General features: G+C 41.2%; 1 protein-coding gene across 1 annotated transcript in view; it reads left to right on the forward strand.

Moving 5' to 3' along the window:
* TP53BP2 (tumor protein p53 binding protein 2) overlaps positions 1 to 14,779 on the forward strand; it is an 81,090-nt gene that overhangs the window by 47,801 nt on the left and 18,510 nt on the right. The window contains exons 4-8 of the mRNA XM_003410942.4: positions 3,547 to 3,629; positions 8,481 to 8,582; positions 12,167 to 12,341; positions 13,543 to 13,724; positions 14,410 to 14,574. Of these exons, the coding sequence (XP_003410990.2) occupies positions 3,547 to 3,629; positions 8,481 to 8,582; positions 12,167 to 12,341; positions 13,543 to 13,724; positions 14,410 to 14,574 (707 nt within the window). The remainder of the gene's footprint in view (positions 1 to 3,546; positions 3,630 to 8,480; positions 8,583 to 12,166; positions 12,342 to 13,542; positions 13,725 to 14,409; positions 14,575 to 14,779) is intronic.

Below are 14,779 nucleotides of genomic sequence, written 5' to 3' on the forward strand. Positions count from 1 at the left end.
TAATGTGGGTGGGAGAAGGCGTCAGTAGAGCAGAAGGCTGAAAATAATAAGGAAGAGAGTGAATAATTGATAGGGCAGGGCCCCTGAGAAAGTGCCCCCACATCGCTGAGGGAGAGAGCCCTGCTTGACAAGACGAGGGACCCAGCTGCCGTCGCAGCAAGCCAGAAAGGAAACTGTTGCAGATGCAGGTATATTGGTGCCTTTGTGGGGCCAGTTCAGGGACTTCTCCTCGGAAACTGTTTGTTTTCTCCGAGACAGGAGGCAGAGTCGTCTTGAAGTGATGATGGGGCTTGGGGGCTGGGAGTTTGAGCTGTTGTGGAGAACAGGAGTGAGAGCTTCATGAGAGACCAGATTGCTGGCAACATTGAAGGCCAGTTGCGGTTAGAGACCGTAAGACTGTGAGATTTTTCTGTAGCAGTTCTCTGAGTCCAGGTAGGGTGGTAAGTGGAGAAGCAGACTGTTGGATTGATCCAAGGTTGGGGTTTTGCCAGACAGATTCAGTGGAAGGTCAGTGGGACAGGGAAGAGGAGGATATTGTTTAAGGTAGAGGTTGAAGTAACGGCCATGGCATCTAAGCTGGGTGGGGAGGACGTGAAGGTAGGAGGGGGCTACAGGAAAACTAGACAGAGGTTAGAGACTGGAAGTCCCAGATGAAGGACAGGTGTAGTGAGACCAAGTGAGTAGGATAGGGAGCTTGAGAGGAAATTGGGGTCAGAAAGTAGAATGGTTTCAGAGGTCTCGCGCTTCTAGGTGATAGGATCCCATGATTGGCTGTGAAGTGAGCCCATGTGGAAGTGAGGAAGCAGTAGAACAGAGAGGCTAGCTTTTGGATGGTTTGTTTCACAAGAAAAGTAAAGGCACCCAGAATAAAGGCAGCACTTGGAGGTGGAAAGGGCAAGGGAGTCAGTCGGTCACATCTTCCGTGAGCGAGGGTGTGACCTGAAGTTTGCAGGTGACAATAAATACCTAAGGGTGGAGAAATAGTGGGCTGGAAGAAACACCAGACATCAAGGAAGATGCAACCATTCGGAAGGTCTTGTAGAATGTAAGAGAATAAGCAGCGTGAAGTCTGAGAGCTGTGGGGAAGCTCTCAGCTCTCTACTGTCTAGTGGAGAGCCACGGCTTGAAACAGGATTACTGTGATTTCAAAGAACGTTGGAAATTTTAAAATGGAAAGTGGAGGGTAATTTGTGATTTCAACATATCATTCTTGGGAGTAAGAATATAGAGAACGTGTTAATCATTAAAAAAAAAAATCATTAGACGTTATAAAATCTCCATTTTAGTACTAAATAGTGCTTTAATGCGTGTCCATATGATGGCGATCAATTAGAAATGATTAGAGTCGGTAGCCCTAGAATTGGCTTAGTCTGGCCTCTTGCACTCTGTGGGTGAGAAATGCTGATACTTAGGGGTTAAATGACTTGTCAGAGGCCACACACCTAGAGGCAGAGCCAGGAGTGGAACCTGAATCACTGGCCAGGCTGGCTTCTGTGCCTTTTAATACCACTGGTGTCTCTAATGTTATTTTAAGTAAATGCGTTTCCTTTTCTAAGCCTTTAAGTTGGCATTTGCATTTTATTTTTATGTTGTTCTTTATTTATATGACTGCATGCATCTTCTTCTGACAAACAAGGTGAATTTTAGCCTTCATTTATCAATTCACTTAGCTGCTTGTACGCTACCGGGTAAATTATTAAATAGCTAGCCTCTCAGTAGTGCAAAATGCAGTTTCAGCATGTCTGTAATGTGAGAAATGTAATCTGAAGGTAAAGGAACCGTGTTGACCTGGTAGCAAAGCGCCAGTGCCACACAGCGTTTAAATTGGGATAAGACAGCATTGCTTTTCAGTGTCCTTCAGTAAGGCGTTAACCCTTTTAGTCTGAACGTCTAGATGAATGATTTGGGGCAGCTCTACTCTGTCTTACAGGGTCGCTATCGAAGGCACAGGGTTTTAGGGTCAGTAAGGCGTTAACCCTTTCAGTTTGGACTTCTGGGTGAATGATCAGGAAGCTGTTGCCCATATTCTTTTTCCAGTTTAACTCAGACCTGGGACCCAGAATGTATATGGAATGGTTTTTGAAGCTCTCATTTTTTCCTCTAATGATATAACTGAACGTGTGAAGGAGAAATTAGTTAGGTGTCCCCCTTTGAGGCAGTAAGGAAAGCAGTTATTCTCCTATTTTTTTTAAAAAAAATTTTTCCTTACAGAAATATTGTGACAGATCATCTGAGCTATTTGGTTGGAGAATTGAGCCATATTTTAAAAATAAAGCCAACACAATAGGGTTAGGTTAGACGTGATGCCCGCCTCTGAGGGGGGACTTGTTTATTTACTTATCGGTGTGGGAATATGTGCTGGCTTTAAGCAGGTACAGCAGACATTCGATTCAAAAGAAGCTTTAAAATTTCTTTGGAGGTAATTTAATAATTTTTCTAACTTCTGAAAAGTGTAGGTAGAAACTTAATGTATTTTTAAAAAGTTCCCATTGATAGTATTTGTTTCTTATAATGTATTAGTTTAAGACTATTTTCCTCTTTTGATGCATTAACTGGTACTGAGGCCCCTATATTTTGGCATAAAAAATTACTTTTAGCCAAAAAAAAAAAAAAAAAAAAAGCAGAATACACAGCGTTTTGCAGTTAGTATTTTCCCAGACTAAGAAAATGGACATTTTTACTTAAATAAACAGGGAAGTAGTTCATCGTGCTTGCTAATTACTGCAAAACCAAATATTGGAAATGGCACTTGTTCTGTTTTCAATTGCTTCCTTCCCCTGTAAGTTACAAACATTGTTAGTAAGCACAAGGATGGGTTGATTTAATTTTTACTTCTTTCTTTTTTAAAAAATAATTTATTTTTTGTTGTTGAAGAGAATATGCACAGCAAAATACACACCAATTCAGCAGTTTCCACGTGTACAATTCAGTGACATTAAGTACGGTATTTTACACAGACAACACACGTTTTATATGTTTTTCCAAGCCGCACAGCCTCCTTGTGCATTATTTTCCTGGGTGCCCTAAGCGCATTATATGTGTGGGTACATTATTTATAAAAAACTACAGTGCATTCTTCTAGTTGTGCAACCATTCTCACCCTCCTTTTCTAAGTTATTCCTCCCCCATTAACGTTATTTACTTATTCCTTTCGATGAAGCCATTCCTGATTTCACAAGTGAGTAGTTAAGTAGAGAAGTAGGATTGGAGCAATGATAAGTGAATGGTGTGAATTACCCGTTAATCAGAAGTGTGTTTATTTTGTGAATTTTCCCTCTTTTGGTATCTGAATCATGCAGCTTTCCTATTGAACAGTTAACATGTGATGCTGAGTGGTGCTCACTATTCAATATTCCAAGTAACTGATTTTCCAAAATAGGCCAAATTATGAAACCTTAACTCCAGTGCCATTAGAAAATGTGTTGTTATAAGTATACTTTCAACTTAAAGTATCAAGCAGCAGTAACAAGAGAACTCAGAAATGAACTCATGTATAATATCTGTCAACTGTAGTGTTAATACGTGCTTTTTAAATTTTGTGCTTAGTGAGTGGACCAAGGTCTCAGGATCCAAGTTTAAAAAGAAATGGTGTGAAAGTTCCTGGTGAACATCGAAGAAAAGAGAATGGCGTAAGTGATTATTTTTACCCATGCTATGTACACCGCAACGGTACTGCTTTTTGAACCTTCAGGTCTCGTTTATCAGTAATTTGTTATTTAATGAGTTAAGGATGACTTTTTTTAAAAAAGCTTATATTTATTTCATAGAAACTCTTAATTTTAATGAGGATTTTAATTTTTTCCCTACATTTTATTTAGTTTGTTATTGTTGTTGAGAATATACACAGCAGAACATGCATCAGTTCAACAGTTTCTACATGTACAGTTTAGTGACATTGATTATATTCTTCGAATTGTGTACTCATTCTCACCCTCCTTTTCTGAGTTATTCCTCCCTCATTAGTATAAACTCACTGCTCCCTAAGGTTCCTATCTAATCTTTCTAGTTCCTGTTGTCAATTTGATCCCATATAGATAGTTCTTAAAAGAGCATAATGCTCAAGGCAGACCTTTTTTTACTTGTTAAGCTAAACTACTGTTCGGTTTTAAGATGACTTCAGGGAACATTTTTGGTTTAAGGTTTAAAGCATATCTCAGGGCATTAGTTTCAGGGGTTCGTCTACCCTTCATGGCTCCAGAAAGTCTTGAGTCCGTGAGAACTTGAAGTTCTATTCTCCATTCTCCTCCTTTTGGTCAAAATTCTTCTATGGAAGCTTTGCTCAAAATGTTCAGTACTGGTAGCCGGGCACCATCCAGTTCTTCTAGTCTCATGGCCCAGGAGGCAGTTGTTCATGAAGGCAGTGAGGCACACACACGTTCCACGTCCTCCTCCTATCCCTGACTCTCCTTCTTCTGAATAGAGACCAGTTGTGCCTTGATTGGCTGCTTGTAAGCTTTCAAGACCTGAGCACTACCCAGTGAACTAGGAGGTAGAATAGAAGCACTGAACATGTTACTAGGCCAGTTAACTGGGCTATCCCATGAAACCATGGAACAAAATCCTATGAGGTGTTTGATTATACATAAGCAGCCTTAGCAGCTACTCTTTTTCTTTTTTTTCAGTCTTTGTTGTAATATCTATCACACAACTTTTGCCAATTCAACTTTTTATAGGTGTACAACTTATTGACAGCAATTCTAATAAACGGCCATGCACCCTACCCTTAATCAATACAATTCTTCCATCACCATTAGTACCCCTTGCCCCTCCCATGCACTCCTGGTAACCACTAATAAACTTTGGTCTCTCCACATTTGCCTTTTCTTGTCTTTTTATGTAAGTGAGGTCATACAATATTTGTCATTTTGTGATTGGCTTATTTCACCGAGCATAATGTCCTCAAGTTCCATCTATACTGTAGCAAGTATCAAGGTTCCATTTCTCCACCTGGCTAAGTAGATTCCATTGTATGTATGTACTGCATTTTGTTTATCCATTAATCTGTTGACGGGCATTTAGGTTGTTTGTACTTTTTGGCTATTGTGAATAGTGCTCCAATGAACATTGGTGCACAAGTCTCTTTTTGAGTCTCTGTTTTCAAGTCTTTTGGGTATATACCTAGGAGTGGGTCATAATGGTAGTTCTACTTTTAGTTTTTTGAGAAACTAACACACTGTCTCTACAGTGACTGAACCATTTTGCAGTCCCACCAGTAGTGGATAAGGGTTCCAATTTCCCCACATCCTCACCAACATTTGTTATTTCTGTTTGTTTTTAATCTTAGCCATCCTAGTGGGAGTGAAATCCATTGTGGTTTGATTTGCAACTCTCTGATGGCTAATGACGCTGAGCATCTTTTCATGTGTTTTATGGCCGTTTGAATATCCTCTTTGATGAAATGTCTCTTCAAGTCCTTTGTCCACTTTAGAATTGGGTTATATTTTTGTTGTTAAGCTCTTGAAGTTTTATATGCGTTTTGCTTGTTAGATTCTTGTCAGATGGTAATTTTAATTTTAATGATTAATTTTAATAGTCTGCATGGCTGAATATTATAAGACATTAGGTGCTTAAGGTACCACAGATTCAGAACAAAATACCTATCGAACAAACTTTAAGAAGTATTCATTTCTTTGTGTGGTTTGTTTGTTGCTGTGTCTTTTAGAAAAAGAGAGACGTATGTAGTAACAGCAGTGCTTTAAGTGCTGCTGCGTATGACTCGGCAAGTATCTCTGGTATACCTTCTGGACCTTTTTCCAGAACTCATAATTTTTAATACTGCTATGCCTGCTAACCAAAAGGTTGGCAGTTCAAATCCACCAGGTGCTGCTTGGAAACTCTGTGGGGGGCAGTTCTACTCTGTCCCATAGGGTCTCTATGAATTGGGATTGACTTGACGGCAGTGGGTTTGGTTTTTTTTGGTACAGCTTAACTAAGTTACCTTCTCCAATCTAAGTAAGTCTGTGTTAGAGTCCAGATTATGTAAAGAAACCATTTGCTCCTACTTAGCCTTTCCTGAAGTTTTTTCCTGTTCCTACTCTTTGTTTTTATAATTACCTCACAGTGATGAAAGGATGATTCAAGGATAGTATAAATAGTCTTAGCCATTAACAGGATTTGACTGAGTCTTAGCCAGTGTAACCCCCACAAAACACTAGGGCTTATTTTTTTGGAAAAAAAAAAAAGCTTTAAGGTATAATTGACATACCATAAACTGCACATATTTTAAATGTATAATTTGATAGGTTTTGTTTTTTATCGGATATATATGACTTTTATCCGTTATGTGATACAGATACTTTATTCCAGTCCCTGGTTTGTCTTTTTTCCTTGACACTGTCTTTTTTGAAGAGCAGATGTTGTTAAGTTCGATGACATGGAGTTGATCATTTTTTTCTTTTATGGAAAGAGCTTTTGGTGTTGCATCTGAAGAAATTTTTTCCCAGTCTTAGGCCACAAAGATTTTTTTCTCTGTTTTCTTTTGGAAGCATTGTAGTTTTAGGAGTCACGTTTAGGTTTATGATACCATTTGTATGTGGTATGAGGATCAACGTTTTTTTTTTTTCTTGTGTTTGGATAACCAATTATATAAGCAGTATTTGTTGAAAAGACTGTTTTTTCGCCACTTAATTGCCTTTAGTACCTGTGTCTAAAATCAGTTGCTCGTATATGTGTGGGTCCATTTCTTGATGCTGTGTTCTGTTCCATTGATCTGTTTATCTGTGTCGATGTCAGCACCACACTGTCTTGATTACTAGAACTTACAAGTCTTGAAGTCAGGCAGTGTGACTTCTCCACTTTATTCTTCTTCAAAGTTGTTTTGACCATTCTAGATCCTTTGCATTTGCATATGAATTTTAGAATCAGCCTGTCAATTTTTACGAAAGAACTTGCAGAGATTTTGATTGGGATTCCGTTGATTATAGATCAGCTTGGGAACAACTGACATCTTGACAATATTGAGCTTTTCAGCTCATCAACATACCATACCATCTCTTTAAACTCATCAACATGTTATACCATCTCTCTAAACTTACCAACATTCTATACTGTCTCTCTGTTTGTCTTTTTCACAGAGTTTTGTAGTTCTCAGTGTACAGGTCTTGCACAGCTTTTGTTAAATTTATCCCTAAGTATTTCATATTATGATGCTATTGTAAAAGGTATTGTTTTCTTTTTAAATTTCTATTTCTGATTGTACTAATATATGGAAATACAATTGATTTTTGGTATTGATCTTTTACCTTACAATTGTGCTACACTATCTTTTTAGTTTTGGTAGCTCTTTTTGTAGATTCCATGGGGTCTTTTTCATAGATGATATGTTGTCTTTTAAATAAAGACAGTTTAACTCCTTTCTTTCCAATCTGGTTGCTGTCTATTTCTTTTTCTTGCTTTATTGCACTGGCTAGAACCTCTAGAACAATGTTGAACAGAAGTCGTGAGACTAGGCATCTTTGTTCTGATGACCCAATATATCTTGAATTTTCTAAAACCACTATCGTTTTTCTTTTTAATTTTACTGTGCATTAGGTGAAGGTTTACAGCTCAAGGTAGTTTCTCATTTGAAAATTTATATACGTATTGTTTTGTGACATTGGTTGCAATCCTCACAGTATGACAGCACTCTCCCCCTTTCCACCCGAGTTCCCTGTGTCCATTCGTCCAGTTCCTGTCTTTTCCTGCCCTCTCGTCTTGCTTTTGGGCAGGAGATGCCCATTGGGTCTCGTATATTTGATTAAACTAAGAAGCAGATTTCTCACTTGTGTTACTGTTTGTTTTATAGGCCCTTGTAATCTTTGTCTGAAAAGCAAGCTTTGGGAGTGATTTCAGTTCTCGGTTAGCAGAGGATCTAGCTTCCATAGTCTTGGGGCTTCCTCCAGTCTCTGTCAGACCAATAAGTCTGGTCTTTTTTTGTTAATTTGAATTTTGTTCTACATTTTTCTTCCTCTCTGTCCGGAACTCTCTGTTGGTGACCCCTGTCAGAGTGGTTGGTGGTGGTAGCTGGGTACCATCTAGTTACTGTCGCAGTCTTAATTGACGTTCTGGTGACCATATTCTAGGTTTGCTGCCAATGCGCCACCTAATTTCGTGTTTAATATGATCGAACACTACTGTCCTGATACAAGCTAGCTACTGAACAAGATAATGCTGAACTCTTCCATTTATATCTCCAGCTACTGAAACTTTAAATTAACAACTTAAAAGATTGTTTTTCACAGTAGAAGAGGGAAAAAAAAAGATTGTTGGTTTGTATATTAGTATGTTTTACATCTTAACTTATTAAGTTTCTTCATTATCTTTGGAATGAGATAGATATTAATATATAAAAATTAATGGTCTGTTTAATATTATGAAAAAAATGGCTAAGTAACTTTGTCGTGGTTCAGGTGGAGTTTATAAACAGACTTCAGAGGAGGACTTTCTGTGAGCATTTTAGAACATGTGTCATGATGTTTGTTTGCTTATGTTCTTGCCTGTAGGTGAATAGTCCTAGAATGGACCTGACTCTTGCTGAACTTCAGGAAATGGCATCTCGTCAGCAGCAACAGATTGAGGCACAGCAACAAATGCTGGCTACCAAGGTAATGTCTTGTTTTAAAAGACCTAACAGGCCACTGGAAACCCTAGTGGCGTAGTGGCTAAGAGCTACAGCTGCTAACCAAAAGGTCTGCAGTTCGAATCCACCAGGCGCTCCTTGGAAAGTCTATGGGGCAATTCTACTCTGTCCTATAGGGTGCTATGAGTCAGAATCGACTCGATGGCAGTGGTTAGTGGTTAGTTAGTTGACAGGCCACTTTATAATGTGTGTATAAAGCTGTTTACATCCCACCCTCATTTATAAGCCAGCTAGCTCACAGAGAAGAGTTGATATTATGAGCCCAAAGGCACCTGCAATGTGGTACTTTCTTCCTTTTGCTGTAGTGTTTGTTTTTTGGATACTTCTGTGTGAAGAGTGAAAACCTTACATCATCCCAGTTGTTCAGGCTCTTCCTGACTCCTGATTCTGATGAAGACTAACCATGCTGTATTAGTTACCTAGTGCTGCTGTAACAGAAATGCCAAAAGTGGGTGGCTTTAACAAAGAGAAATTTATTACCTCACAGTCCATGAGGCTAGAAGTACAAATTCAGGGCACCAGCTCCAGGGGAAGGCTTTCTCTCTCTGTAGGCTCTGGGGAAGTGTCCTTGTCATCAATCTTCCCCTGGTCTAGGAGCTTCTCAGTGCAGGGACCCCAGGTCCAAAGGATGGACCAATGCTGCCCCCTTCTGCCACTTGATACAATAACAGGCTGCTTGCTTTTATTTGGGGCCGTTTCTACACTCACAAACTAATCCCAGGGCTGACTCCGTCGCTGCCTCCTTGGTGGTATGAGGTACCCCTCCTCTCTGCCCAAGACACAACCTAATGTTGTAGATTGAGTCCTGCCTCATTAACATAACTGCAAGAGATTGACTCAAGATACAACCTAATGTTGTAGATTGAGTCCTGCCTCATTAACACAACTGCATCTAACCCTGCCTCATTAACGTCATAGAGGTAGGATTTACAACACATAGGAAAATCACATCTGGTGACACAATGGTAGGCAGCCACACAATACTGGGAATCATGGACTAGCCAAGTTGACACATTTTTGAGTGACACAATTCAACCCATGACACATGCTATGTTGAGCATCAGCGAAACAGGCAAGGCGTAAAGAAGGCTTCAGCTTTCCTTCAGGAACTACTCGGGGCTGACCTGGATCATTACTACAGCAAGGGAAACTTTAAAGTTCACTGATACCAACACGGTTGCCACTGAGTCGATTCTGACTCACAGTGACCATATAGGACAGAGTAGAACTGCCCCATAGAGTTTCCAAGCAGTGGCTGGTGGATTCTAACTGCCAATCTTTTGGTTAGAGCTGTAGCGCTTAACAATTATGCCACCAGGGTTCACTAATACCAACACATGGAAACCCTTGTGGCATAGTGGTTAAGAGCTATGGCTGCTAACGAAAAGAATCGACTCCACAGCAGCGTGTTTTTTTTTTTAATACCACCGCTGCCCCCTTCTGCCACTTGATACAATAACAGGCTGCTTGCTTTTATTGGAGGTCATTTCTACACTCACAAACTAATCCCAGTCCTATCCTTGAACGAGACCAAGAACAGTCTTACTCCTGGGTCTTCTGCCAACGTCTAAACCAGATGGCGTCAAGCTTTCTCTGTGAAGGGCCATATAATAAATATTTTTGGCTTCCTATGCAATACTATAGTGGTTAAGTGCTGCGGCTGCTAACCAAAGGGTCAGCAGTTCAAATCTGCCAGGCGCTCCTTGGAAACTCTATGGGGCAGTTCTACTCTGTCCTGTAGGGTTGCTATGAGTCGGAATCGACTGGACGGCACTGGGTTTGGTTTTTGGTTTTTTTTGATATGCAATACTATCTGATGAAATGACTCAGCTTTTCTGTTTTAGTGTGGAAGCAGCCACAGATAGCACTTAACTCAGTGGGTGTGACTATGTGCCAGTAAAACTTTACTTACAAAACACAGGCAGTGGGCTGGACCAGTGTTGAGACCAGTGAATCTAAACACTCAGTACCTGCATCAGACCAGCCTTGCAGTGATAATAAGTTCACCGAAACTGGGGGATGACATAGCAAGTCACCCCACAGGGCTTTCAAGTAATGGCCAGGGATTTTCGAAGGCATTTGTCAGCATACACTGTGACCTTCCATACAGTACTTCCTAGAACTCTTATATACCTATTCCTATTTGTAATACCAGGCGTCAGCATTTTCAATATCACATATATCATTGCTTCTCAAACGTTAATAAGCATATGAAGGAATCTTGTTAAAAATACAGATTCTGATTCAGTGCGTATGGGATGGGGTCTGAGTTTCTGCACTTCTGACATTCTCCCAGGCGGTGCTTACGCTCCATACATTGAGAACAAGGACACATGTTCAAATAAAAAGGTTGATGGTTGCAAAATAAATCTCTAACCTTGGGGTCCTTAATTTGAAATTCTTTGCATTATTTATATGTTTTAAGCATATTATTCTGAGTAGACATTCACCTTTGATTATAAGTGGTATGGCTCTGTTACTCTGTTTTAATCAAAATGTTTAACATAATAGAAATATAAATGTTTAAGTTGCATAATCATAGTTTTCTAAAGGTGTTAAGGCGTTTCTTTAGCCCTTCTCAGCTGCTATTTGTTGAGTATGTACTGTGTAAGTTACCGTTTAAAGAGCTTTGCATTTCACATTTCATTTAGTTATCCCTATCACTATAGCCTTATGGGAAATCTTGGTGGCGTAGTGGTTAAGAGTTTGACTGCTAACCAAAAGGTCAGCAGTTCGAATCCACTAGGCGCTCCTTGGAAACCCTAGGTAGCAGTTTTGCTCTGTCCTGTAGTGTCACTGTGAGTCGGAATCGACTCGATGACAGTGGGGTTTTTTTTTAATAGCCTTTTGAGATAGTTACTATTCATCATCCCTGTTTTCTAGACAAAGAAACATCGACTCGTAGACCGAGTGAGGTTCTCGAGCTTGCCTAGGGTTTCGTAGCCAGTAAGTGGCAGAGCTTGAGTTTGAATCCGAATTTTACTCTAAAGTCTACCTTTAGCCAGTTTCTAACACTGCCTCCCATCTGCACACGAGCTCCTTTGTAGCCTCATAGCAGCTGTCCGTGAGAACCAGCTCAAGGTTTGCTGGTTGCTTGCTGCATAAGAGCGCTTGGGTTAGAAATACTGATTCCTGGACCTTCCTCCCGTGAGATGCTGATTTGTTAAGTCTAGGATTAGGCCCAGGGGCGTGTGCTTTAAACACACCTCCGAGGTGGTTCCAGTGCGGCACGTAGGACAGGTGGTGAGTCCAGAACAAAGTGTCAGGTGCACTGCAATCTCAGTGTCTGAGGTCTGCGGCTTGGTTATTTCTAGGTTAGTGGTATACCAAACCAAAAACCCAGTGCCGCCGAGCCGATTCCGACTCATAGCGACCCTATAGGACAGAGGAGAACTGCCCCATAGGGTTTCCAAGAAGCGCCTCGCGGATTCGAACTGCCGACCCTTTGGTTAGCAGCCGTAGCACTTAACCACTAGGCCACCAGGGTTTCTGGTTAGTGGTATACCTACGAAAATAATACATACACCCGAGGATGGCTTTTCTCTTTAGGAACAACGCCTCAAGTTTTTGAAAGAGCAAGATCAGCGTCAGCAGCAGCAAGCTGCTGAGCAGGAGAAACTTAAGAGGCTGAAAGAAATCGCTGAGAATCAGGAAGCTAAGCTAAAAAAAGTGAGAGCGCTTAAAGGCCACGTGGAACAGAAGAGGCTGAGCAACGGGAAGCTGGGTGAGTTCCCGCTAGCAGGTGGACTTCAATACTGAAGGCTCCGTGGTGTAAGAAGACACGTCGGTGTAGGAGGTTTATATGAATGTGTAGTAAATAAGAAGAAAAATGCAATGAAAGTTTGTGATAACTCTGTAAGAATTTTTTGAAAAAGTATAATGCACGTGCTATAGTTATTTTTTTGTGGGGAGCTTTAGGTGAAAGTTTACGGGACAAATTAGTTTCTCATTCAAAAATTTATATGCACATTGCTTTATGACATTGGTTGCAATTCCCACAATGTGTTAACACTCTCCCCTTCCCCAGCCCAGGTTCCCCATTTACATCTGTGCATTTTTCCTGTCCCTTCCTGCCTTCTCATCATTGCTTTTGGGCAGGTGTTGCCCATTTGGTCCCGTATACATGATTGAGCTAAGAAGCGCATTCCTCACATGTGTCAGTTTGTTTTATAAGTCTGTCTATCCTTTGGCTGAGCTCTGGTGGCTTAGTGGTTAAGAGCTTTGCTGCTAACCAGAAGGTTGGCAGTTCGAATCCACCAGCCACTCCTTGGAAACTCTGTGGGGCAGTTCTACTGTGTCCTGTAGGGTCGCTATGAGTCAGAATCGACTTGCAATGATGGGTTTGTTTTGTTTTAATCTTTGGCTGAAGGATGAACTTCAGAAGTGGCTTCAGCTCTCAGTTAAGAGGGAGCCATAGTCTTGGGGGTTCCTCCAGCCTCTGTCAGACCAGTAAGTCTGGTCTATTTTTCTGTGTGTGTGTGAATTTGAATTTTGTTGTACATTTTTCTCCTGCTCTGTCCAGGACTCTCTATTGTGATCCCTGTCAGAGAAGACTTGGTGGCCAGGCACCATCTAGTTGTTCTGGACTCAGACTGGTGGAGGACACTACAGTTTTAATGTCACTATTTCCTGTGCATTGAATTCAGCTGTTCAGTGTTTTAGGAACGGTTTCTAAATTACCTTTGAAAGCATAGTGTTTTTTTTTCCTAGGCATTTTTTGACTGAGAGTTCTGATGAAGGTAGGGATTTTTTTTCATTTAGAAATGTGTGTGTGGTTTCATTTGCTTATAAAAGAATTAAGTTGGTTTTAGGACATTTCTGAGAAATCCCTCTACTTTTTATTAGAAGGTTTATCGTAAAGCCTGGTTGCCTGGGAGGTAATCCCTTCTTTTCAACTCTTGTTGCTGTTCTCATTCCCGCTCTAGTGGAGGAAATTGAGCAGATGAATAGCTTGTTCCAGCAGAAGCAGAGGGAGCTCGTTCTGGCCACGTCAAAGGTAGAGGAACTGACGAGACAGCTGGAGATGCTCAAGAATGGCAGGATTGATGGCCACCAAGACAGCCAGTCTGCAGTGGCTGAGCTCGACCGCCTCTACAGGGAACTGCAGGTAAACCTCACCTGGTTACTGAGTACAGCGTAGCTTCCCCTCTAGTCCCTGGGGGTGTAAACGGGTAAGCCCTCAACTATTAGCCAGAAGTTTGGTGGGCTGAACCCACCCAGAGGCACCATGGAAGACGACACGCCTGGTGATCTACTCTGCACACATGAGGTCACCCCGAGTCAGCGTCGACTCAGCAGCAGCTAACAACCTCCTCTCCGCCAGTTGCCGTAGTTGTGTGTCCGAGTAGAACTGTACTGCATTGTTTTTTCAATGGCTGATTTTTTGGAGGTAGACCTTTCTTCTGAAGAGCCTCTGGGTGGGCTCAGATCTTTCAGTTGGCAGCTGAGTGTGTTAACTGCACCACCCAGGGAATCCTCCAGAAGCACAGAGTTGTTCATGTAAGTGGCAGAAAGGCTGGCTTTTGGTTGCTTTTTTTGTTTGTTTTTTTTTAGCTTTTTAGCGAAATCTTATATAGGACCTCATACCAGAAATTTGAGGCATTCCTCAACGTCAGCCGGTGGTCTGACACAGGTGTTACTTAATTTTAATCCAAGATGAGAGTCGTGGAGGGGTGGAGGAACCTTACGTTTTTAGAAATTACATAATAGTTATCCATGTGATTTTCTGTTTGAGAAATTTTTCTCCCTGCTCCCTGGCTACCTTTTTTCTCGTTTCATTTTTTTTCCTTCAGTTAAGAAACAAACTGAATCAAGAGCAGAGTGCCAAGCTTCAGCGACAGAGGGAGTGCCTGAATAAGCGCAATTCAGAAGTGGTAGTCATGGATAAGCGTGTGAACGAGCTGAGAGAGCGGCTGTGGAAGAAGAAGGCAGCCCTGCAGCAGAAGGAGAATCTGCCAGTAAGGGGGCTGTGTGTAGAGGGGCGGGAGCTCCCCTATTCATCAGCGGCTTCTGCAGAATCGCTTGGGAGAGAGGGGCCGTGTGTGGATCCCCAAAAGGAATCCACTGTTCTTTGACCCTTTAATGTTACTACCTGTGGAGCTCTGCATTTCATTCGGATACTTGTAACAGAGTACGAGTGAGAATTCTTTGTGTTTTTGTTTT

This window comes from Loxodonta africana, chromosome 25, assembly GCF_030014295.1.
Source record: "Loxodonta africana isolate mLoxAfr1 chromosome 25, mLoxAfr1.hap2, whole genome shotgun sequence".
NCBI lineage: Eukaryota > Metazoa > Chordata > Mammalia > Proboscidea > Elephantidae > Loxodonta > Loxodonta africana.